This window comes from Pomacea canaliculata, linkage group LG10 (assembly GCF_003073045.1).
Source record: "Pomacea canaliculata isolate SZHN2017 linkage group LG10, ASM307304v1, whole genome shotgun sequence".
NCBI lineage: Eukaryota > Metazoa > Mollusca > Gastropoda > Architaenioglossa > Ampullariidae > Pomacea > Pomacea canaliculata.
In genome coordinates, this window is record NC_037599.1 from 6,988,157 (window position 1) to 7,013,579 (window position 25,423).

The 25,423-nt window shown below is 45.8% G+C and overlaps 2 protein-coding genes and 1 long non-coding RNA gene across 3 annotated transcripts; 1 reads left to right on the plus strand and 2 right to left on the minus strand.

Moving 5' to 3' along the window:
* The first annotated feature begins 1,463 nt into the window (after window positions 1-1,463).
* Window positions 1,464-17,900, plus strand: LOC112573672 (apolipophorins-like). The gene is given in 26 exon segments (XM_025254242.1): window positions 1,464-2,283; window positions 2,657-2,832; window positions 3,211-6,051; window positions 6,086-6,507; window positions 6,509-6,568; window positions 6,812-6,965; window positions 6,968-7,152; window positions 7,463-7,607; window positions 7,879-8,063; window positions 8,360-8,515; window positions 8,675-8,802; window positions 8,976-9,123; window positions 9,286-9,406; window positions 9,666-9,940; window positions 10,329-10,446; window positions 10,959-11,129; window positions 11,249-11,463; window positions 11,880-12,019; window positions 12,528-12,795; window positions 13,218-13,362; window positions 13,592-13,774; window positions 14,143-14,269; window positions 14,937-15,169; window positions 15,695-16,002; window positions 16,534-16,608; window positions 16,829-17,900. Coding segments are annotated over 24 exon segments (4,965 nt in total). The 5' UTR covers window positions 1,464-2,283; window positions 2,657-2,832; window positions 3,211-5,093; the 3' UTR covers window positions 16,874-17,900.
* LOC112573151 (profilin-like) lies at window positions 17,116-19,431 on the minus strand. Its single transcript, XM_025253245.1, has 3 exons — window positions 19,171-19,431; window positions 18,893-19,067; window positions 17,116-18,577 (listed from the first exon to the last, which is right to left on the minus strand). Exons 2-3 carry the CDS (start codon window positions 19,049-19,051, stop codon window positions 18,338-18,340), a joined length of 399 nt encoding a protein of 132 aa, XP_025109030.1. The 5' UTR covers window positions 19,052-19,067; window positions 19,171-19,431; the 3' UTR covers window positions 17,116-18,337.
* A 2,117-nt stretch (window positions 19,432-21,548) lies between these two features.
* On the minus strand, window positions 21,549-24,495 carry LOC112574385. Its single transcript, XR_003101432.1, has 2 exons — window positions 23,730-24,495; window positions 21,549-23,003 (listed from the first exon to the last, which is right to left on the minus strand). It is a non-coding gene; the product is annotated as an uncharacterized LOC112574385 (long non-coding RNA).
* Between the last annotated feature and the right edge of the window lie 928 nt (window positions 24,496-25,423).

Consider the following 25,423-nt stretch of genomic DNA (forward strand, 5'->3'; position numbering starts at 1 on the left):
GTGGACTACACTGTGCACGCCATCTCCGTCATGCCACGTGACCAGCTGAAGCTGGGTCTGAAGGTCCACGACCGCAGCACCACGTCGCTTCAGAAGTACAGCTTCACCATGTGAGTACTCTTTAGTCCACATCCTGATGAAACAGTTGCATCATTCAGAGTGCAGTAGCATCGTGGCATTTAGTTTCACTAAAGATTTTTAATTTCTTAAGGAAAAAAGATAATATCTTTGCCTCTCCCTTCTTTCTCTCTTTCCCCTCCTCTACTGCCCTTGTAGTTCATGAATTGTTTTTGTTTCTTGTGGGGTCCAGTTCAAGCTCATTGAACTCACTACCAGGCTAGAAAAAAATTCAGCAAGTACTCTGTTTTTAGGTGTATAGGTAAAGGGAATGGAGGGAGCGGGTAGCCGAGGGGTTAAACCATGTGCTTGTAAAAGCTCTTGTTGCGTAGGAATATGGATTCCAAGTCGTTCCCAGAAGCCAGTTTGCTGGTGAACGGTGAGGGCAGCTACAAGACCAGCCTGTCCAAGGTGGAAGTCAAGCTACGTCACGGAAAGAACGTCAAGCTTCTCAAGGACCAGACGAAAGAGATGGCCATCACCGCCAGCGTCAGCCATAAAATCAAGGAGTCGGAAGCTCAGGTCGTCTTGACTATGCAGGCCAGCTACCCGGAGAAGGTAAAGACGGGTGTTGAGGATAGCAGGAGTGAATGAAAGCAAGCTTGTGCTGGTTAGCCTGTGAATGTCAGTCAAACTCGGTCGACAGGTAATGAAAACAAGAGAAGACAAAATAGAAGAGAGTGCTTTTCATGTTCGAAATTTGTACAACATCGTTCTTAAAACAGTGAGAGAAAATAACATCGGTAGGTGTGACTCAGGTCCGTGACGTCACTGAAGCTCACCTGTTATGTCACAGGACATCGACTACCACCTGAACGGTAAACACGAGCACAACAAGCAGATGGCTGAGCAGTACCTCACGGTGCGTTACGGCAAGGGTAACAGCGTCGTCTACCACTCTCGACTCGCCCAGACTCAGAAACAGCGGAACATCACCGTCGACCTCACCTACCCGGGCCGTGACGTCAAACTGAACGCCGATCCTCAGCCTCAAGGACGAGGTCAGTTTTTTAAATGAGCTTTCTGCAAAATGTTTCTTTTTGTCTTTCATTCTTCCATTTCTTATTGCTTCATTTTTTCATTCATATTACTTCTTTATTTCTCCTATTCTTCATTATTTCTTCTGCTGTGGATAATTGATAGCAAACGTCGGTGAGAAGGTGGACAAAACATTCTATTCTCGTTGCAGGCATCCAAACACTACGTTCTCTCAGGACTCGCACAGCTTCAGAAGGGGGAAAAAAACTCACTGGTGGTGTCTTTCAAACGCCCAACCGAAAGCTCCATGGAGATGGTCAGCGACATCAACCTGCACAACCTCGGAACTGGGAAGCTGGACCTCGCGGGTAACTACGCTCTTCGCGGAATGCGCGGCAGAGGGTCGGTGCAGTGGGAAAAACGAAACTACAGCGTGGAATACACGTCGGACATCCAGCGAGGACGGTACGGCAAGTGGACCGTGGACTTTACGTGTCCAGAACGTAGGATCACGGGAAGGCTGGAAGGCGGCAGCGACAGAGCCAAGGCAGTGAAGAGGGCAATGGCAGATGTGCAGTGGGATGCTGACGCGGATCCTACGCAGAAGGTCGGAGTGGCGGTGGAGATAGCTGACACTCTGCAGCCGGATGAGGTGAACATCGGCGGTATGGTGGAGATGTTCACACCACTGGAGGGCTACCAGCACTTGAAAGCGCAGTTGCAGTTCGAGAACAGCACGCGAAGGATAGCGTGCATCGCCGAGCTTGTACCGGGGCGCGACAACGACCAGGTCTCAGTCAAGTTCGACCTCCCACTACCTATCACCAAGAAAAGTTTTGGGCTGACCACTTGGGTCAAAACTCCATTCGACCCTGTCAGAATTCTCTCACTCGAGGCTTTGCACAACTTTGACGAAGCTGGGAAACTAGAGGAGTCCTTTGAGAGGAGATTTTAACCAACACTTCCTGGAAGTCAAGCTCTCTGGCGCCAGCAAAGGGGATCTTGTGCAGCGCCAATTTGAAGGATCTGCTTCGTTTGCCTCCAGCATCCCGCAAGTTGAGACCTACAAGCTTTCCTTCAACCATTATGACAATGGAATCAAGTACCTGACTCAAACACTGATGGACGCCAATGGAGACCAGTATTCCGTAAACATGGAGGCATCGTTCACGAAAAGTTCATGTTCAGGTAAGAATGTCACCATATCATTTATATTGTCTTGTTAAACATTTTTTCTCTCTTTGTTTTTTACCTCTCCTATTATTTTCTATATTAGATTTATATTTTGTTATATTGTCTCTCAGACAACCATTCCTTACCCACCCCCCGCGTGCTCATATCTTCTTGTCTATGCGTCTATGTCCTTGTAATTTTGTGATTTGTTGTTGTCGTTCTTATGGACATTGGATTGCTTTTGCTTTCTTCTTGTTCCCAGGGGTGTGGAACGAGTGGTTTAAATATTCTTGCTGTCGTGCAATCCCGTCCATCATTCTCACGTTCTATTCTGTAGTGAGAATACTTTACCATATTATCGTTAATTCTCAATATTTTGTTTCCAAAGATTTCCACAGATGGCTCCGTGACAATTCGAGTTCCACAGAGAGAGTGGCCTGCGACGTTGACATGGAAACACAAGAACTCACTACACGAGCTGAACACCACCCTCACCGCAACCGTGTCCCCGTCACAGACGGTCAAGCTGGGTGTGGGTGGCCTGTTCAATGCTGTTACTAAAACGTAAGACTTCTTCATGTTCAGCTATTTGTAGTTCTCATAGAAAGTGTGCTTTCCTTCTCTTTATCTGTCTTTACAACAGTCTATCAGTGAAAGACAAGAGCAGCTGGCAATAGTAGCTACGTATCGACTTGCACTGTGTGATTCAAAATTTTGACAACGACCCTGATTAATCTTCTTTACTACCTTGCCTTTTGGATTCTTAGCTCTTCTTTCGACTGGGGGTGAGGGAGGATAGTTATGTTGTGATGGTGTCTCTGTAATATTTACATGTTTACTTTCAGTTCTCTAGACATTTGGTTTCTTTTGTTTATGCCTTGTAATATGCATGAGATTGAAATAGTTTTAAAGAAACTCAGCCCTGCTTGATTTCCTCGGTAGGGCGGACTGCGATGTAGCACTCAGTGGTCCGTGGGGAGAGAATGAGACAAATCACGTGACTGAACTTCACTTCCACAGAGAAGAGAGTAAGGAAATGATGAAAATGTCCGTGTCGCTGATGCTAAACAAAGACCAGTATACTCCTTCTCGGACGAAAACGAGTTGACCAAGACTGCCATCACACGAAGGAGCAGTCTGTCCATGAGCAATCCTCAGATTCAAGTCCAGACCTTCATGAACGTCAAATTTGGAAAGTTTCCGATGTCGGCCACCGCGCATGCGCAGATCAACGGAGACAAGGTCCTGGATGTCAAGGGCGAAGTACGCAAGGAAAAAGAAGACACCTTCAACTCGCAACTTAATTTAGCTCTTACGCTTGATGACGATGACAACCACCTGGTGGTTGTCCGTGCGAACCACGACAACAAGGGTCGCTGTGGGTCACGGATGGAAGCGCCACCTACAACAAGCGCAAGACTGTCAGCTTCAGGACGAGGATGGACCTGGAGGACTTCAGCACCATGTGGCTGTCAGTCGACTCTCCGTTTGAAGAAGCCAAGAAGATTGAAGTGGACTACACTCACATGGGTGAGATAGAGCGGCAGTTCACGGGCCGATACAACCTGAAGGTCCTACCTCACTTTGACACCATCACCACTGAAGTTGTCCTGAGCAGCGGTGATGTCATCAGCAGCAAAATCCGCGTGGACACGCCCTTCAATGAGCTCAAGTACATCGAGGTCAACTGTCGCACCCTTGTAGATGACGGTCTGCGCCATTCCACAGTCGAACTGGATTATCACCCTAAGCAGATGTACAAGCTGGACACGGCTTACGTTTTGGATTTTCCCAAGAACGTGGATTTGGCATTTAACCTTACCACTCCACATCCGGAACTTCCCTCCCTTGTCACCGAGGTAGGATTTAAATACACCGACTCTGACGTCACCGGCAAGGTGAGACTAATCGGCCCTAACACCAACTTTGAGGAGTTTGCAACAAGTTTCGGCCACCGCCGGAACGGCAACTCTTTATCAACAAGCATAGATGCAACAGTTCCCTCCCTAAGAAAGATGAATGGCAAAGCAGATCTCAGCTGGGAGAATGAGATAGACGGGACGATAAGCTTTGACAGCATAGGCCAGGGACAGGAACCCATGCAGATTCATACTGAGTCCACCGTGGGTACACCTGGGAAGACTTCCGCACTAAAGCTGGTTTCCGCATGAACGGAGACAGATTGGAGTCCGAGATCGCCTACTCCAACAAAGACGGTAACAAAGGTCTGTTTATGCTGGCTACACCTGATCCTGATATTGACTACCTGAAGGCCACCTTTCTTCACCGTCTGAACGAGGACGACTACGAAGGAAGATGGACGGTCCAGTATGGAGAAAACGCAAAACCCTATGAAGCTGGCATTAAGAGCACTTACTCCAACGACAAACTCGCTTTTGGTGTGGATCTGAAAACTCCTCACACCGAGGATTTCACTATTGATTTGGGATTTTCAAGTGGCAAGAAGATAGAAACAAAGGTGGCCTGCGTGTACGGAATGGATAAGGTTGACGCCTTGATGAAGTATAAAATCCTCGAAAACTCGTGGGATGTCGGTGGGGAGTTCGAATACCGTATCCAAGGTAAAGGCCGAGACATCGGCCTGACGTTTACAAGAGAAGGACCTCTAAACGATTTGAGCCTTCTCTCTACCGGGAAATACATGGGCTCCAAGGTTCAAGTAGATGCTCGTTATAAGGACGTCGGAAAGAAGATTGGAGAGATATCCGTGAAAACAACGTTTTGACAAATTCAATAACCTGGCGGCATCTTTTGAGCATAGGGGAGACACCGATCAGTTCGTTACCAAGGGAACGTTAAGATATATGGACGGACAAGAAGCAGAGGGCAGCCTTGACTTTCAGAGAAGGGAATGGAAGAAGGTTAACATGACCGCCATTTTGAAACTTCCAATAGAAGATTACAAAGACAATAAACTGACTTATGAACACATCAGGCGCAAGAGCGGTCTGTCGGCCCAGACGGTTTTAACTCTCGGCAAAGAAAACCCCATCTGTGGTGAAGTTCTTTTCCAAGGAGACTCGAAATTAACCGTGACCGTTAAAGGACCTTTCAAGGACTTTAACACTTTCGAGGCCAAGGGGTTGTTTGACGAGAAAACCAAGAGCTTCGATGGAGAGGCTTACCCTCACGCTCTAATCAGCCAGAAAAAGCCGCTGACTGCCACTTACCTGGTCAAGGCCGAGAACTGGCCGGTGATGATCAACGTCAAGGCCCAGACACCCTTCCAGGATTGGGAAAACACAGAGCTGACTGTAACACACGATGGCGACCACAAGGCATTCACTACTATGTCCACGTTGAAGGCTTTGGCGGTGGGAACGGTCACCAGCGAGGCCAGCTGGACTTTCAACTCAGAATCCTCCTTCGAGGGCACGTGGAGTCTTACGAGTGGCGTCTCTGGTGCCGAGAACCTTAAGCTGGCCGTCAAGAACACCAAAGTCCGTGGTGAGTATCAATCCCAGGTGGAGGTCGGCTGGGAGCTGTTGAAAGCCATTCGTCTGCAAGGATCATTCTTGATGGGAGATGAGCAGAGCGACAACACCTATCAGGGCAGCGTTTCCATGACGACGCCCTTCAACAGTGTGCCGCAGGTCGGCATTGCCTTAAGCCACACTTACGCTGATTCTGGGATCAAGGAAACCACTGTCGCTACCTACGACAACAGGAGATACTTCGACGCCGACTTTGAGTACCTCGTAGGCGACCGACGCGAGGGAAGACTTGAGGTCCGCGAGAGCCTCGACCCATGGAGTTCCTCGTAGGAGCCAGTATAGGCCAAACGACATGGAAGGAGATCTGAAACTCAACTGGGATAAAACTTCGCCAGAAATGAATATTCACCTCTCCGGAAAGTATAAAGATCAGACAGACGAGCTGGGAACCGACAAGGAGGTGAAACTGGTGGCCGTCCATCCTGCCAGAACCATGGGCGTTGAGTATGTGCTGAAGAAGGCAGAGAAGGAGTTCCAGACCTACATGACTGTCACCTGGGATCGTGAAGCCGACGGAACTTTGGCCTACGACCTCCGCTACAACGACCGCAGCTCGCGTTACACGTGGTCCTACGACGCCCTGATGAAAGTGGCGGTGCCCATGCGCAGTGTGCAGGTAGAGGGCGCCTACAGCGACACGGGGCGAGTGAAAAACACGCGCACGGCCATCTTATGGGACGCTGACCGTGATAAAAACATGAAGGTGGGCATGAACGGAGCCTTACGACGTTCGCGGAGAAACAAGAAAGGTGCAGATGGGCTTGGAGCTGCCGTTCATTGACAAGGTGAGTGATGCTTCGTGGCGCGTGGATGGGCGAGTGAGAGAGAAAGTGAGTGAGTGATGACGACTGGCTCTCTCCCATCTTCACAGACTACGCAGGCACAGATACATCAAGTATATATACATAAGACATGCACACATCAGTACATTGATTATTGTATTGCAACTGTTGCACGCGAACTAACCAGACCGCGTTGTCCTCCTTCTGTAGATGCTGTTGCTGTAATGTGTTTCCTCTCATCGCTAGGAATATTCCCTGACGACAGAGACGACAGTCAACTCGGGTAACACCCTCCTGGACACCCGTACAGAGTTCTCGTACTCCAACGACCCCAGACAGCTCCTCGTCCTCACCACGCGCTTCGATGACGTGTCCTTCGGGCGTGACGCCACCACCAATTACAGCTGTCCTTAGGCCTCGTTCATCCAATGACGAACGTCGACATCCATATGACGTCACATGCGGGCTACTCAGATCGCCTCGGTTCCATGGCGACGAAGATTTTATACATGACAGCAGACAGGCAGAGGAAGAACTTAGAATTAAGAGGCCAGATAGATAAATTAAGGAAAAACATGGTACTGGAGGTAAGATATATATATATATCACATTATAGAGATTATATATATATACAGAGATTATATTATCACAATTATAGAGATTATAATATATATGTCACAATTATAGAGATTATATTATCACAATTTAACCATTTACAACAAAACTTGATGCATGTCTTGTCGCTCGTTTTTCCATTGCGCAATGAATTACTTTGTGAACAGTTTTATTTTTATCTATACTGACCATTCACTAAACTTTTTGTTGTATAACTTCCTTTTAGCTGTATATGCTGCTGGCTTAGTTCACTCGTCAAGAATTGTTCTTTTCTGATGCTAGTTGAAATCCCCCTTCAAGAACCTGGCTTTGGAGGGAGATCTCATTGAAAGCGGCAACTACAACTTGAACTTGAGGACCAGAGAGGACGGGCTCCAGGGACAGGTTACTAGTGTCGTCATCAACCCGACAGCAAGACTATGGACCTGACGTTCCATTACGACAAAGGCTAGTTCTCCATCCTTCTACCATCATCATCTCAACAGTGTACATTTTAATAATTAATCCAGTTCCTTAATTAAATTTTCGTTTCTTCCTTCGTATGTGTCTTGCAGTATTGTGTCTTGATGTCTGTCCGCGTCTTTATATGCAACCAGTGGATAAACATTAAGTATTCCTCAGTTTGTTGTGATCTGATGTTGAGATCAGTGCCCTCCTCTTGTGTACCTAATGATGCTGATGCTAACTTTCCCTTTCAGACGCCCCCCAGCACGCAGTGAAGGTCTCCAGCTACATTATCAACGGCAACATGTTGCAGACGGAGGTCACACGTCTGTCCGGTGGTCAGCGCGTCAGCGAGACCCTCGTCACCGTGCGCCTCAACTCTTCTCATGTCCTGCACACGCGCGTCAACTGGCGTCCCAGCATGCTCACCGACCTGCAGGTAAACCACTTGAGACTTACCTCTCCCTAATGAATGCTTCCAGTAAGATAACATTGTTTGTCTGTCAGGTTATTGGTTGGTCGGTTGGTCGGTTGGTCGATTTGGTCGGTTGCGATTGATCAACAAGCTTCAAGTTCTTCAGTGTTTCCATCACGATGTAAAGCAGTTCCAAAGAACTTCAAGAAAAATTGTCTGAAATACCTATCTGAAAACGTGAATAATTTGGCGTCAGAAGTCGGGAAATATCCGAGGTTTGGTCGGCAGTCTCATCACGTAAATTTTGTTGTGTATTGCAGCAGTACATCAGCACCCAGCTGACGGTGTTCAGTTACGCCAGCAGCGAGGCGTTCAAAGCAGCGGCGCAGACCGTGGGACAGGAAGTGGAAGCAAAGTATCAGGCCATCATGGAGGAGATGCGCGAGGAGACGAAGCCAGTCCTGGAACACTTGCAGGTTCGTGCTCAGCCCACAAGCCACACACCTGGCCTTGTGACGTAGAATTGTCATTAGGGACAGGAGACTGTGTGTGTGTGAGCGCGTGTGTTTGTTTACTGCATCAAACTAAGAGGCGTGGAGACATGATGATTTCTGGATGCATTGAATGACGTGCAGAGGGAGATCGGCAGCGTGCAGTCACAGCTGGACGTCCTCCAGAGAGATATGCGCCGCTTTTACGTCACTAACGCGCTGCACGTGCGAGACCTTGGGGAGATGGCCAATGAGGCCTTTACTCAGTTTTTGTGAGTTGTCTTCTTGTCATCGTCTCCAACGCACACACACACATACATACACATAGGCACACACACTTGCGCATGACACAATGCATATAGAATAACAGGAATTTTAACTCGTTTTAAAATACCTGTAACCTGCATTACGTTCGGCATTACCTACCTCCGTTTTATGTTCACAGTGAGTCGTTCCGGACACTGACTGAGGAATACAAAGTCTTCTACAACGGCGCCCAGCAGCAGATCCTAGCGGCCATGCAAAGCCTGGGCAGGTACCCCATGGCCGAGAAATACGCGGAGCTGGTGCGGGACTTTGCTGCGGGACTTCTGGTAATTGGCGGCTTGATGGTCTTCCACATCAACGAAAGTTAATTAAATCGAATTGTTATGCTTAATCATCATCATCATCATCATCATCATCATTGTCATCCTCATCATCATCATCATCATCTCTGGCTGTGTTGTCAACTGGCACCATCTTGTTCCTTGCAGAACACGCGAGCTCTGCTAGAGGGCGCCCTTGGCGAGCTGAGCAGACAGGTGGGGGAGCTGTCAGACGCCACCTACCGCCAGTACATCCTTGCCTCCAGGCAAATCACCAGAAAGCTTCAAAGTAATTGTGTGGGGGTGTGGAGGTATAGGGTTGGGGTGGGTTTAGTAAGTCTGGACGATGGTGACAAATCACACAAAGGCCGAAACAACAATTTTTATGATTTTGTGGTTAGGTAAACACCAGTTCAAACGTTGAGGCTTTATGGTAAGTTATTTTATTGTCATAGAGTGGTTAGGGAATGGAGAGAAAAATACAAAATAAAAATTAAAATTCTGACACGTCTGGTCGCAGCCAAAGTCCTTTGTCTGATTGTTAACAGGTTACACTGCGGCACTCCAGCAAGCCACACAGTTTCACGGCTTCGGCAATGTTTTCACGTCCTATCCGTTGGTGGGGTCCTACGACAACTACCGCCAGCTGGCGGAGGCAGCCAATGAGAAGATGCTGGCAGCGCTGGACAAACTGGGTCTCAAGGGCCCCTACTTGAGCCTCATGAGCAAGAGCAAACTTCTTCTGGTTGACCAGTTCAGTGACATCGTCCAGCGACCTGAATACCAGCAGATCTACGTCATCGGCAATGAAATCTATCAACAGGTGAGAATCGGTCAGCAGGTGAGAATCAAAGAAGACGTGTACTTCGAGAACAAAAAGTTGTATCAACCCCGATATGGGGAAAAGTATCCTATACAGGAACTGTATCCAGTCCTGGGAACAAAAATTTAGCATCCTCTAGTCCTTTAATCTTTCATTCATCGAACCTAAAAAAAAAAAATACAACGACTGTCACTTGTTCTAACATCCCAAGTTCTCGGAGCGTGAAGAAAACAGTCGCTTCAGACAGAAACTAGATGTCACTTGTGAAAAAAGAGAGTTCTGCACTCACGTGCTTTGTTTCTGACGTAGGGCGTGTGGGCCTACCAGTTCTGGCAGGTGGAGAACAACGCCCACATGGCGCTGGCGCAGCTGCTGCAGCTGCTGAAAGGACGTGACGCTGCTGGAGATCACGCGCGTCAAGAACGCCATCGTGGATCTCGACAAGTCTCGCGTTATCGTGTATGACCCACAGCACGGAGAACTGCAGTTTGAAGTGTACCTGCCAGGTAAGGTGGAGTGTGCATAACAGGTGTGTCAAATGTACATAACAGGTTATCAAGTGTTATTAGCAGTAGGGTGAAGTCTACTACAAGCTGAGTGAAGTATATGTAACAGGTGGGTGAAGTTTTATTACCAGTCGGTTGAAATATACTTACCACGTGGGAGACTTTTATTTAACAGGGGAGTAAAGTACCTTGCAGGAAAGTGAAGCGCACCTTTCAGGGGAGTGAAGTATATTTACCTGATCGATGAAGTGCACTTACCAGGTAGATGAAAAGTTATCGCCAGCATGGTGAATTGTTCTTATCAGGTGAAAAGAACTGTACCTCACACATGAGTGAAGTGTTCTTCACAGCTGGGTGAGGCATTATTACCAGATGATAGACGTGGACAAATGTCGCAGGCATCTTCTAAGCTTCTTAATTCTAGTTTACTGGAACTTGAAAGAGGTATTCATTTTACCCGTGGAGTGTAACTCATATTACATTTAATGAATAAGTTTCCGTTGTCGTCACAGTGCCGCTGAAATCCCTGGTAGAGCCACCTGATGTACGCCTGACAAAGTACATCAACCGCATCAAATCCTGGGTGACCACCTACATACCCACACGCCGGCATTCTTTGTGGACGTCAATCAACAGCTACGTTCCCTTCATGGATACGGCCACATGGCTGCCTCCTTACAAAGGTGAACTTACAGGATGAATAATGGTTTGAGTATTAAAGGTGTGTCTGTACTCCCAACCCCCAATCCCACCACGCAGATCGTTCTTCCATCACTGAAGACATCACCTTGCTTTGTTTCAGCCTACGGGTACATCATGGGGGATCAGCACCTGGTGACCTTCGACCAGACGCACTACAACTTTGCCGGTCGCTGCAGCTACATTTTGGCACGTGACATGGTGGACGACAGTTTCACTGTGGTGGTCAACTATAACAACCGACCGCGACAGCCGCAGATCCAGTCCATCATCGTGCAGCTCCGGTTGGTGGCTGTCGAGGTCGACAGGGACGGCAAGGTACATCAAGTCCCCTACGTCGTCTGCTCTTCTCTTTCTTGTCTTTACGGAGTCCTTGTGCTTGTAGGATCATTGCACGCACACCCAAAGAAGCTAGGACATGGCTTTCAGTAACAGTGTTGGTCTGATTTTGTCAAACTTCTTGACTACAGGTCTGTCAAACCATGACGCACATGCCCATCATGGACTTTATACGTTCTGCTGCTCTCAGTTATTATTTTTCCTCTGCGAACACTCAACGCAGAACAAAGGTTGCCGACTTGACAGGCCGTTAGAAACTTAAAGAATAGAATGACATTAAACTGTTTTATCAGTATATGAGAAAAGATGAAATTAGAGCAGACGCTCATATATGCATTGCTACTTTGAATGAGGTGTTTCTGGAGACCTGATCGAAAATATCCTGGGATGTGCAGGTGAAGATCAACGACCAGGAGACAGACCTGCCCTTCTCCTCCTATGGGTCGGTCAGGGCTGTGCGGGATCAGAACGTGGTGAGGGTGCAAGACTTCGACGACCTCGTGGTCGAGATGGACGCAACTCGCGGTATCATCAGGTGAGACTCGGTACCTTTGTAAGTGTCGGCCTTATTTTGAGGTACGGCGCGATTTCTTGGTCTCCAGAATAGTCTTGAAATTTTTCTAGTTATTTAAATGTAAAGATACACAACTAGGTTTTTACGGGCACGTGTGCACAATCAGAAATCGACTGTACATGTACATAAATAGGATTTTGCTGTACAGAACTCTGCTTTTATCTGTGTATGTACTGCTTTTCAAACAGGACCTCTTTTGCTTGATATTCACTACAGAGGTAGCAGGCTTGATTCTCATTATATATATATAACTACTACAGCAAGTAGCTATGTATATGATATGTACTAGCTCACAGATACTTGCTAAAATAAAAACAAAGTAAATCAGACTTGTAAAACCTATTTTTAATTTTTTTTAAATCATGAAAGCATATCAGCAATCAGATGAGTAGGTGGCAAAGGGAACAGCAACGTGTTTTTACAGCATACGTGCTGAAACCTTAAACACAGTGTCGTCTGCTTTCTGCAGCATCGGCATCAGTGGCTGGTACCACGGTCGGACGGCAGGACTCCTGGGCACGTATGACAACGAACGATTTAACGACCTCACCGATGCCTCCCGTAAGGTCAACAACGTCGTTGAAGAGTTTGCCAACTCCTGGGAGGTCAGCCCCAGCTTCTGTCGCACCCGGAACACGGCCGGAAATGACGTCCTTGACGAGTCGCTACCGGAAGTGCAGGCGTGCAACGCATACCTCAACAGTTCGTCTTCGTATTACACACCGTGCTTCGAGCAGGTATAAGCTTTGTTTCCATCGCAAGCCCGCACACTTCATGTACAGTTGAGGATAAATGCTCCAGATTTTAGCTTTATTTAAGATAAGCTAAAGCGAGACAACCAAGCACTTTAGTTGAGGAAAGTAAAGTTCAACAATGTTTTTTAGAGCACAACAAGAGATCACGTACAATCTCTGGTACAAAGAATTATCTCCCCCTAGCGACAATACCATCCCTGTGGTAGTCGTTCCTGTTATCATTTTTTACTGGCTTTATTAGAGATTTAGGACCAGGTGACACAGTCATACCTTCTCGTAAAATTTTAGCTAAACGGGTGTGTTGTTGACGTGACATCAGATAGCTCCAATCTTTGCTGCATTCTAAAGAAGAAATGGCCTGTTAAAAAATACACATAACGAGCGATTCTTGATTGTTTCAACAGTTATCACCAGAGCAGTCTGTACGCGCATGCGTGGAATACGTCAGGTCCGGTGAGTCTCAGCTGAAGGCGCAGTGCCGAGCAGGGGAGCAGTACCGTTACATGTGTCGCCGCAAGGGTGTGGTCATCGGTACACCTGCAGAGTGTGGTGAGTGAGTGGGACATCAAACATCTAAGGGGGTATAGGGTAGGGGGAGAGAGAACAGCTCTCACGTCAAGCCTAACATGACTCCGTCAGGTAGATTTTACCCTAATTGTCTTCCTTGGTCGTTTCCACTTTGTGCTGATGATGCATGAGACACAGACTCTCAAGTTTTCCTCCCGAATCAAGTTCACGACCCGAGTTTACTGAGCTCCCCGCTTTCTGTTTCTCTCAGTCACCTGCGCGTTCCCCGAGGGCCGAGAGGTGGCCGCTGGCTATAGCGAGGAGGTACGATCCGAGGAGGGTCAGAGGTCAGCTGACGTCGTCTTCGTGGTAGACGAGAGCGAGTGCAACAGCTGGGCCAGGAGTGGAATCCCCCGCATGGCCGCCCAGCTGGAGAATGCCTTACTTGCACAAGGTCAGTTTTCTGAATTGTAACAGTCAGTTCTTTTATTTCTTATAATTGGTTTTGTCGATACACCTGGACATATAAATTTTTGCTAAAGTAGCAGATTGTCGAAAAGACAGAAGAGAGCTCAACTGCATTTGTAGCGATAATAATTGTAAATTAACCAAATGCAAAAAAAATTCCTCGTCTTTTAAAAACCCACCTCGTTGAAATAAAAAGACAATAATGATACAACCGGAGCCAAGCTACAACCTGTAATAAATATTTTCTTTGACTTATCTTCTTTGATGCTAGTTACCAAATACAGGATTGCTTTAAATTGTGCATCCGACTCATACTTTCGTTATGTTTTCATGTTCATTATGTCATTGCTACAGGAATGCAGAAAAGTCGATTTGGACTGGTCAGTTACTATGGTTACGGCCAGCCCGCTTTAGTTCACACAATCCAGGGTCAAATGTTTGGTGATTCCAGCAACCTCCTCAAAGCCGCCGAAACTCTCAGGTATAACATGGCTAGAACAGACTTATTGCAACTGAGATCCTGTCGGTTCCAGTACTGTCATTGCTTGCATGTATTTTATTATTACTGTGCAAAGCGAGTACACGGTCCACAGTCGCAACGGTCAGCGTCTGTCAATGCCCTGGGTTCAGATCTCGTCTCGGGCACGCTGTTCCTTCTCTGCATGTGACATCTATTCACAGGGCTGGCTGTTTTGTTGTAGTTGCCTTAGTTACTGGCTAGACTAATTACACCCCCCCCTTTCACATGCAAGCTAACATATATTAGCAATGGCGCCTCGAAATTTTAGCAGCCTAGTAAAGATACATTCTTTGAAAAATCTAGTAGAAGCTTGAATTTAATGAGGCTGAAATACTGTAGAATGTACTTTGAAAATCCTTTAACACAAACGGTATTAATTCTGTGGTAATATTATAATTTTTTTTTTCACAACAAAGGCCAAATTCATTTCTTTTACCTTAGAGGAAGAGATAGTGAGAGAGAAATTGTTTTCAAACACAACCTGTTGTGTGTACTGCCGCTCTTTAACAAAAATATTTTGAATGTGTTTTGTCTGTTTTCACGATGCAAGCATTTGTGTAGAACTTTTGCTGTTTTTGTTGCATCGTTGTCCCCAAAGTGATGTGCCTGTGGTATTTCTCTTGTCCAGCCTGACAGCCTCTGTCAGCGACAGGAGCCCTACAGACGCCCTCCGGTCCGCCATGATGTACCCGTACCGGGTGGGTGTGGCCAAGATACTCGTGCTGGTGCCGTGCTGGTGCCGTGGTGACCTGGGTGACCTGGCCAGCGTTCTACAGTCGCACGGCTTTGTGCTGCACGTGCTGCAGGAGCAGCCGCTGATGGTGGCGGAATCCAGCAACAACAGCCCCTCCAAAGTCTTTGGTGAGTGCGGGGCTATTTCCAGATCCAATGGGATACCCGAGCTCAACTCTTTTTTTTCAAATGGCTTGATTTGTTTTGTTTGTTTATTTGTTGTTGTTGTTTTGTTTTTGTTTTTTTGTTTATTTTTGTTTTGTTTTTTTTTTTTGACTGCGGATCGTGCATTCCTATTTGAGGGATGTATTAACCTTTTACCCATAGAATTCTGAACTACGGTGGGACGTCCAATCCCCGTGTCCTTCGACGTTACAAATAAAAACTGGGTTACGTTATTTCTGAAGGGTATTTGTTTAATATCACGTCAGCAGATAGGCCAATCCACTTGTACTAACAATCCTCCTCCCCATCAACCCCCAACCACACATTAAAACAATAAAATATTGTAAAACAGCTACATCTCTGTCACCCCTGAACGCGGGTGTTGCGTTTTATTGGCATCTTTCAAATTAATGTCATTTTTTTTGAACCCATGCTGTTCACTAAGACTTATCAGACTTCAACGTGTTGAAAGGCTCTGATTCTGTGCAGGCGCGGACAGGGACATCGTGATGACACGTCGGGGCACGTCCCGCATCAGCAGCAGCCTGGGCGAGCACGTGCAGCTGCCGCAAGACCAGTGCGTCAGCATGGCGTTGGCCACCAACGGTTCTGTCTTCGACTTCACGCACATGCGCGAGCGCGACCGGATCCAGCGCGAGTTCCTTGAGGCCTTCGCCACTCGCGCCGCCTTCACTGCCTGGCCACCCGCCTGCCAGGTCTGCAGTTGCCATGACGACGGGGCCGGCGGCGGCCATTCGGTGTGCCGTCTGTGTGAGGACAATGCAGGGCACGAAAATGTAAGTCTTTGGATAGTGTGTTCTTCTTGCCAGACCTTTGCCTTCGGTGAACAGGAGGGGAAAGAAATTTCTTTTATTATTCTTTCTTTTGCGTTCATTTATCGATCATTTCTTTGTTATGTTGTTTATTTTGTTTGTTTGTTCCTTCGATGGGTTGTTTCTTTTAGTCATCCTTTCTTTTCTCCTCTCCGATATATCGATAGCATGTTTCACATAGCAGCCAAGAATCAAAAGAAACCAGGAATAGATGGTCATGTGTCATACATGGTGACCACAAATAGTGCAGATCATGAGACTGCTTACCTGACGCCTCAAGACATGGACTAGCGGGATCGAGAAACTTTATTCCAAAGACAATTTTACATTCTAGCTAATAGTATATCCAACTCTACCTCACGATGAAAGCACTTACTTTGCCTCCTTTTACCGCACGTCTCCTGTTTACATCACATTCCCTTTTGTTTCTTGTTTACAGCATATTCCTTTCTGTTTCTTGTTTACAGCATATTCCCTTCTGTTTCTTGTTTACAGCATATTCCATTCTGGCTTCAGTCTCCTACCACCAGCCTCATGAGCGTGATCAATGACTTACACCACCGAGTTATGGTGAGTGTGATATGTAGCTGGACATTGCTTGTGTGTGTATAGAATTACAGTTTAATTGAAGAACTTACAAATATAAACGTCTCCATTTATCTATATATACATCTGTATGTGTACAAATGCTGTATATTAGATAGAGAGGTCATATAGACAGAGGTTATTGGCGCTATCCTTCAGTCATCATTGATATTTTCTAAACATGTTATCTGTCTTTGTCTTACAGACAGCTCTCTTGGTTCCTCCACTTAACTCAACCACAGCTGCATGAACCTCTGACACCATCCACCGCCACGTTCACGAACAAGCGTCACCCTCCTGCCCACCACCACCACCACCACACCACGCCAGGCAATGCAAGACGCGGGATCACGTAGTGTCGTCAACGTGATCCTCCCATCATGCTGTATTTGTGCAAATTAGTCTACAGACGCCATTGTGATTGTAGGAAATATTTTGATATCGCTGTACTTTTTAACCACCTTTCCTTCAGTATGATGGATTCTCATAATTATGTTACTGTATATATATATACAATATGTGTTTAGTTGCTGTCGTGTCATTGTCGATGCTTGACTCGATAATCATAGATAGCCAAAGAGTTTTATGTTTTTGTTTCGTTGTTTAATTTCTGTATTTATATATAAAAAAAATTCAAAGAGCTTGCAGTTTGGCTCGTTTTCTGTTATTAAGCTGGCATACAAAGGTAGCTTAGAAAATTCTTCTACGAGAACTGTTCATACATTCAGTGCAAAGTATGTGTTTATGTGTGCGTGTGAAGTTGTCGGCTTCATTCTGCTCTCTTCCCCGCAGATTTTGGAAAATATTGTTTATCAATACAGTGAAAATTGTTTTTACAAGTAGGCTAGGCAAGTAGCATAACTTTTCAAACACTAGACTAGCTGAGTATTTAATAATGGATGCTAGACGTGTCTAATAAATGCTTTCAAAGGTTAGAAAAGCTTTTAACTAGAGAGGTGTAGGTGTAGCCTGGTGGTTAATGCACTTATCTTTCAGTCAGAACCTCAACGGTTCGGTGTTCGCCTGGAAAACTAACTTGACCACCTTTGTTATTAGTCACGGACTATTAGTGTTTAGTCAGTTTTATTCTAGTTTCGGAACGTATTGTCTACAATACTATGACGCAGTAAAGTGCCTTTCATCTTTGAGGAATTCCATTTTTATTTCAATATCTTTTTTGAAGCCAGAAAGTGAGTCGGAGTGGGTTGGACATACAGAAATGCAATGTTTGTTTTTGTTTACTTTTTCAAAGCATTAAAGTAAAAAAATACAATGTGCTGGAGCCTAAAAGAGTTTTATTTGTATGCATTTACGTGTGAATGGCGAGTAACTCTAGAGATGGCGAAAATGATGACATGAAAACTGAAAACTCCACACTTCTGATGACACGAGGATCAGACGACATCAAAAACCGGAATGGAACTAATTGTTGCCACGAAACTGATGTTGACAAACAGCTTGACATGGAATTTAAAACCTTCCGCCAAAAATTCATGACCAGGACCATCTGTGATGATGATGATGAGGAGGAGGAGGAGGAGGAGAATGGTGATTGAAAAATATTAACTAAAAGTGAAAGGAATGTTGATATATATATATGTGTGTTAAGTGCATACACAGATTTCACATCTGCAGTCCCTTCTCTTGTCCGGCAGAAAGTCGCCATGTCTGTCTAGAACTCTGAACATGGCGGCGATGACGTCATCGCTGGCCATCAGAAGCCCTTGTCCAGCAGGAAATCACCGAGTCGCTCCACCGCGCTGTAGCACGCACCCAGCTGCGAGCTGTCTTCGTACGCCGCCACAATGACGCAGCGGCTGCAGCAGCAGATGACGCAGCCGTGTCCGGAGGCCGCGTCCCTGGCGACCATGATGCTGCCGCGGTTGCTGAGTCGCGTCATGGTGTAGTGGCTGCCGCCCACCCGCAGCCCCCGCTGCCGCAACCCTGAGTCGTCCTGCAGATGACACTTGCCTTCGTCACCATCTCTCTCTCTCCGCCACCGACACCAGCAACAAGAACCGCCACAAACCCAAAACGCATTTCCGCGAATAAACATCCGGGCTTCTATATGTTTAATTTTGGAGCAATGAATCTGATCGCTGATCCCTGAACTGTTTTTTTGTTTATCCTTTTTTTTCTTTCTTTCTCATATGGGTTCATGCAGCAAGTAAAGTTAAAACCGAAAACTGCTTAATGATGAGTGGATGCTGTAAAAACAAACAAACACACACACTCACTCTCAAAACTAAAGACCTTCATTAGACTGTACCTGAAATCCAGCTGTCAGGTAAGTAAACTCCTCAGGCTCAACTTGGAAGTGTGAACTAGTTGTTGCCCAAAGATGACCTCCCTTGCTGTAGAAGGCGAACTGAGTTACCAGCCCCTTTTCTTGCAAAATCCTTCCATATTCGCTCCACTTACTGCACATGTTGACATCCGCGAGCCTGCGCACAAACCATCAGCATCGACCATGTTCGTGCATCTTGCCACATATGCCACAAAATAAAGAATGTGTTTCCAGTAGAGAATTAATTTACCATAACTTACCTTTACTCTTCTGCTTGCGATGTCTTATTCTAATACATTGCTGCGACTTTCATCAGCCACAAATTATTGTAAGCTCCAATCGTTTTTGCCACGAGGTCAAGCACGGCTAGGAAGGGACAAAAGCTGACCTTCCTAAGAACCAAAGAATATCGGGATGGGCGTACGTCTATCCCAGAGTTCAGAAACATTGTCACGTGACATATTTATGTCCGTGGGAGTGACGCGTGCGGTACATAAACAATGGCAGTCTGACAACGCCGACTGTAAATTCGATGAGGTGGGAATGGGTACAAGCATATATAGAGATCCGTGCTAGACACTTTCCCTTCTTGCCGTCTAATTAAAAATATAAAATACCACATATAAAATGTAAAAAAAGCAAGGACTGCGTTGTAGCTGTCGAGCTTGAAATATAATCATGTAAGACTTTTTTTTGTTTTTGTTTTGCTCTCTCTATCACATAGAAGCGACAGAAACATTAGTCACAAAAAGTACTTTGTCCTATTTTTAGCTATGAAGTCGAAAAGTCGGGTTACCAGTACATTACACTCTCGTACCTTGAAATCTGTGTCGACCATGAATTCTCTAGTCCGATTCTCGCTGACTACTTTCGAGCAATGGCGAAGGTTCTGTAGTGGGTAGCGCAGCTCGAGGCCAGGCCACATTGCCTAGCTGCATGCTTAATACTGCCAAGCAGCCAGCAGAGCTGCTCCTTGTCTGACTGTCACAGCGTCAACCTGTCAACTAGCGCCTCGTCGTGCTGCTGACCCCAGGAGCTCTCGCTAAGCGGACAGCACAATAGGACATTAGCGAGTTCGTTTCCAGGCGCAGACAGCTTGACGTTGTCATTAATGGCACGACTTCGATTAGAACATGTCCCCCCACCCTCTCACACACAACCTCCCACTTTCTCTCTCTCACTCTCTCTCTCACACACACCCTCCCTCACACACTCTCTCTCACACACACACTGTGGATAGTCGCAAGACTTGTGTGGTTTAGTTAAACATCAGATCGACGTAGCCATGCGTTACGATAGATGTACAAAGAAACCCGCCAGGTGTTGTTCGCACCTGCAGCGTGTCTATACTCGTGAAGAGAAAACACTTTGTGACTGCTGTCGTACCGAGGAAGTAAATTATCCTCCAGTTGTAGTCGACATTACACAGGCCGGAGGTCTTAGTATCCCCCTTGGTGTCTTAGTGTCCCCCTAACCGTCATGGTGGCTCGACTTGTGCAGAGGATCCTTCAGGTAAACAGAACAGGGAGAAGAGGCAGACGAACAAAATAGAAATGAGCAGACGATATCCAAGAATGGACTGTCCTGTCTGTCAACTCATCCTAGAGAATGACCGAGAACTAAGAGACATGGCGAGAACCGGTGGTAACATCGTCAGGTGCCCCTCAGGAGTATATGATGACGTCAGAGCCTAAGCACTTTCATCGTCTAGCATTACTGAAACATTTATCACCATTTCTGACAAGCTATAACGAATGACTCAAGCTTCTGTAAATAAAGACCGTTACACGAGCAGGATCTACAATTAAAGTCAGCCTGACATGCTCATACACGCTCTTTTGATTTCTCAGGTCGGGGTCACCTTTCACTCCACTAAAAGCTCTTATCGGCTAATTCCTTTACACGTTCATCGAGATCCTAATTCTTTTCTACTTAGTCCTTGGACACCAGTCGTCTTCCCCCCCTAGTCCCCTCCAAGAGATATCTGGCCGTGACAGTGTGGCAGGTAGTCGTAGCGGAGTAGCTAAGAGACCAGTGATATCAGCTCACGAACGACCATCAACCTCTGCGATAATGTTAACAGCAAACACGTCTGAAGACATGGAAAGGTCAGCGCGTGCAGTTAAAGTTGACCGCCGACTACAGTTTGATTGACTGCTTACGTCCGTCCGTCCGTCCATCCACTTCTCTCTTCCTAATCCACTAGTTGGCGTAGTCGTAGTCGTAGTTCTCCAATCAACGTCATCCACTGACGTCAGCACGTTGACAGCCGGTATCTCAGGGCCAGAAACTGTCGTTAAATGTTTTACCAAGTCTGGAAAAGTTGTGTGTGAATGTCACGTGGGTGAATGTTAGGGAGATCGGAACTTTGGTCAACACACTGAGAAAAGTCCATACCTATTTGTCGAGATGTCCGATGTCCAATTAATGGAGGCCTGCTAGATTCTACTAACACACCTGACCGTACCTTACATCAACAAATGTTTATATATTATTTTGATCGTACCTGGTTGATAGTCCTTTACTGTGAGAAATATATTTCCCAACGAGCAGTTCACCCACTGCATGCATTTACAATAATAACAGTATTCCAAATATAGCGAAGTATAACAATTCCAAATAATAGTATGACAATGAAAATCGTTTAAATCTTTATTCGCACCAGTGTTCGCACTTTATGATGCAAGTATTTACAGGCATGAATTCAAACAACAACAACACACCAACTACAGGAAGCTTACAAAACCAAGTTTTTGTTCATGCTTCTGAGTCTATCTTGCTCTCAGTATATTTCCAACAGCTTTCCCACAACAAATTGTAACCTCCAGTGTTCAAATGAATGTCTTGAATGCAGAATTTTCCCAAAACTGTTGATGGCCGTAAACCTTCCTCTAACCTTGCGTCGAAAACCCGAAAAAGATCGGAGAGAAGATCGGGGTGTTCTTCAAGAAATTAAATGCATTAGCAATCTATAAAATCATTTCCCTTAGATAGTTCTGTATGAATGTATGACCCCCCCCCCACCACCTCCTCATCTTGCTGTGTATTACAATAATAAATATGATCATGGTACACGTGACACAACACATTAGTAGAGATGATCAAGGCACACCTTGTGACACAATATTCTCGCTTGACGAATATTCTAAAGGGTAGAAATGAACACCGCTCCCTCCCCAGGTGAGATGACAATACGGGAACGGTAGAAGAGCTTTGTCCGATGCTTGAAGAGATTTGATTACAAAGTTTTCCGTTCACTGCCACGAAGAGATTGTTTTACATGGTCTTAGTTCCAAATTTAGAGAGGTATCGAATTGTGCAGGTGGTCTTACCGAGGTCTAGATTTCACAAGGGGTTCATCAAGGGACATCAGAACAGTCATAGAACAATAACGGACTTCGAGTTACTTAAACAGCTCGGACGGACGTCCTATATGGCTGCATGAACAAGAACTAATCAACGATATGTTTCTATAACTTGAGGTTATACTTTTCTGATTTTGCTGGATATTCTGCCGGGTTCATGCAGGTGTTTGGGTTAGCTGACTCCTTGAAGCAATTCTTTCACACGGAAACATGCGATTACGTTTGACATACAGTTGGCTAACTGTCCAAGTATATTTACACCTGTAGCCTCCTTCTTAATTTTGATGCACACAAGAGATTTGAACAGCTGTTAAAGGACCATCTCGACTAACCACTCCTGAGTTCGTTTGACCACGTTTGCTGTGACGGGTACAACGAGTGTGTGTGGGAAGGGGTAGGGGGAGGGGTGGTGGATCATAGGCTCTGACGATACGACTGTCTCCTGTGCTGTGCAGAACCAAGTCCAAAATGTCTGTCGAAGCGCTGTCCTCCCATCTTGATTGCTGCCAAAGGTGTTGGAGAGAAAGGAAAGTTCACTCTTTTGTCCTCTCCTCCAAGAATTAAGTCCCTTCGTCAAACTACGCGAGAACTGTCACCAGCCCCTCTCCGCTCTCTTCGTCCCTCCAAGTCACGTGCTTCGGAGGTCGCGGGAACGCCTCCAGTCTGTACGTGCAGGACGTGAGGGGGTCCCTGCTGCCAGATGAAGCGGTTGATCCTCTTCTGTCGTTCTGAAATAAAGAAACGCTTACGGTGAATGTAGTCTGCTACACAGACAATGGCGAGTAACGATAGGGGAAACACGAGGGTACAAAGTGGAAAATATTTAGTATTGTACGCTTTTAATGGTTTAGTTTTCCAACTAAATGAAATAACATTAAAATGGCTTAAAAGAAAACTTCACTCTTTTGTGTCATTTGCAGTTTTACTTTTTGCATAGTTCTGGAATGTGATCTTGTGAAATAATCCACAAGTCGAACCACGAACTTGTATTACTGAACTGCTTGCAGACGATGTTTTTCCAGTTAACTACTAAAACGAGGCAGGTGTGTACACAGCTTCCGGTTTAGTCACATTCTTTGTTTAGGCTCACCGAGACTAGCAGCGGAGAACTTCGCGTGAGGCTAAGCGTTGGTCTCGGCAGACAGACAGCAGTCCACATACCACGTCACGTTTAGTGAGAGCTAAAATACGGCTATATAAATATTTATGGAAAGTGAATACATTCAAGAACTGTAACAGATGAAATACTACGCCGACTGCTGGCAAAGACTGCCTCGTGATGCTGGTAGGCAGGGTGCAGAGACTGAACCTAAGTGATGATAATCCCATATGATGCTTCGCAACTCTAATTTTTCCTATAATATTTCAACTATATAAGCTCGACTGTTTTTATAGCAGAGTGTGTGCGGAAAGAGAGAAAAGGGTAGATCAATAAAAATAAACTGCATTTTTACCTTTGGTGTCAAGACAGAACATTGTGGCCCACGATACAAATTCTTCTTGACGCTGTTGGTATACCTGTCTGCTTTCCTCTGGCATTCTCCAAACGGAAGATCTGACCCCCCTGTCAGAATGACCTGATGATCCGATGAACTGATGACTTGGTGTCTTCCCCCAGGCATCCGTGCTTGGATTATCATCACTACCTCCGAAGGTTTCTTTTCAATCCTCTGACTTGTTACCTGTCTACCTCTCATCCTGACCGGCTGTTGTTGTCACTGTTATGGAAGTAGTGTAAAGTCGAAGACATCCGTGCGTGGCTTTTCCGTACTCCGTCAGGTAAACAAATTTGTCGTCGCACTTTCGCAATCTGTGAACTCGGTAAATAAACATAAGTTGCGCGCGCAGCTTGGTAGTTGATGCACTGCAAGCAGAAATCAGTTCCGCGTCCTTTTATTTCTGAGAAATCCGTTTTTAACCTGTTACTTCAGTGTTCTGTATTCCAGCACACCTTGATCAACGGCCTGTCATCGACGCTTTCACCCTTTTTCACAGCTTTCCAGACCAACTTTGACTTGTTTCAGCTGGCGAACAATGCTATCACCTGCATCTGATGTCGATGACGTCAGATTGGAACAAGTCACGTGACCTGACTGTATGCTCGCCGTTTGTTATCTCTGAACTGATTAACTTCTGCTGGCGAAGACACGCACTCGGTTGTTTGTGAACTGTTCGTGTTTACCGTGCTACCTTAAGCGCGACATTGAAAAACAGCTTTGAGGTAAAAACAGTTTTGCAAGTGCATTTGAATCCTTTTAGGAAAGGTTTGGTGACGGGGTGTGGGTGGGTTTAATGTGAGAGGGGGAGGATCTGTACCCGAACACAGCAGGTCGATGTTTGGCGGTTGGGCAATGTACCATCCAAATGTTCATCACTGCTCCAGATGGCAATAAAGACAGGCATACAGGGTGGTCTTAGGTCTACAGACAAGAGGCACGAAAGGGGGAGGGAGCCTCAGTATACCCCCGAATACAATTTAAATATTTACTTTTTTGTTTATTTTTTTATATAGTTATCAAAAGAATATGTTATTCTATTATTTCTCTGTTGCATATGTTATTTCGGTTTCACAGGTTTGATTTAAAATTTCACAAGGAACAAAACGATTCTTGTGACGATTATTTTTCCTTTTAATCTTTATCGTCTTTTTCATCTTTTTTGTTGTTGTTGTTGTTGTTGCAAGAGAGAGAGTGTGTGTCACTGACACTCTCAACTGCTGTGTAATTGTGGAAAAGACACGAAACTAATTTCAGATCGATAATCAGAACAGATCGAGCTCTCCAGTTGATCACACCAACACAACAATCGAACTCGACAGGTCGACAGGAGAGCAAAGCCATAGAGTAGAAGGGCGCAATTGACACCGAAAATAGATTAGCTTTTCAAAGAGTTCATTCTGCGGGCTTATCAAGGCTGCGCCCACGAGAACTCATATAGCCAAAGCTTTTTGCGTCGACGGCGTGAAGACTGCAAGGCAAACCCCTACAGGGCCATAAAGGATCTCATTACACTCTCGTTCTGTTAACCCTGCAGTGCCACCGACTACAGAAATAGTCCCTTCAAAGCCTGCTGAGTGGTGGCCGAGAGGTTCTACTCAACCTTTCATGGAACACTCATGGTTCGTGTGAAGAGAGTTATGACAGTCATG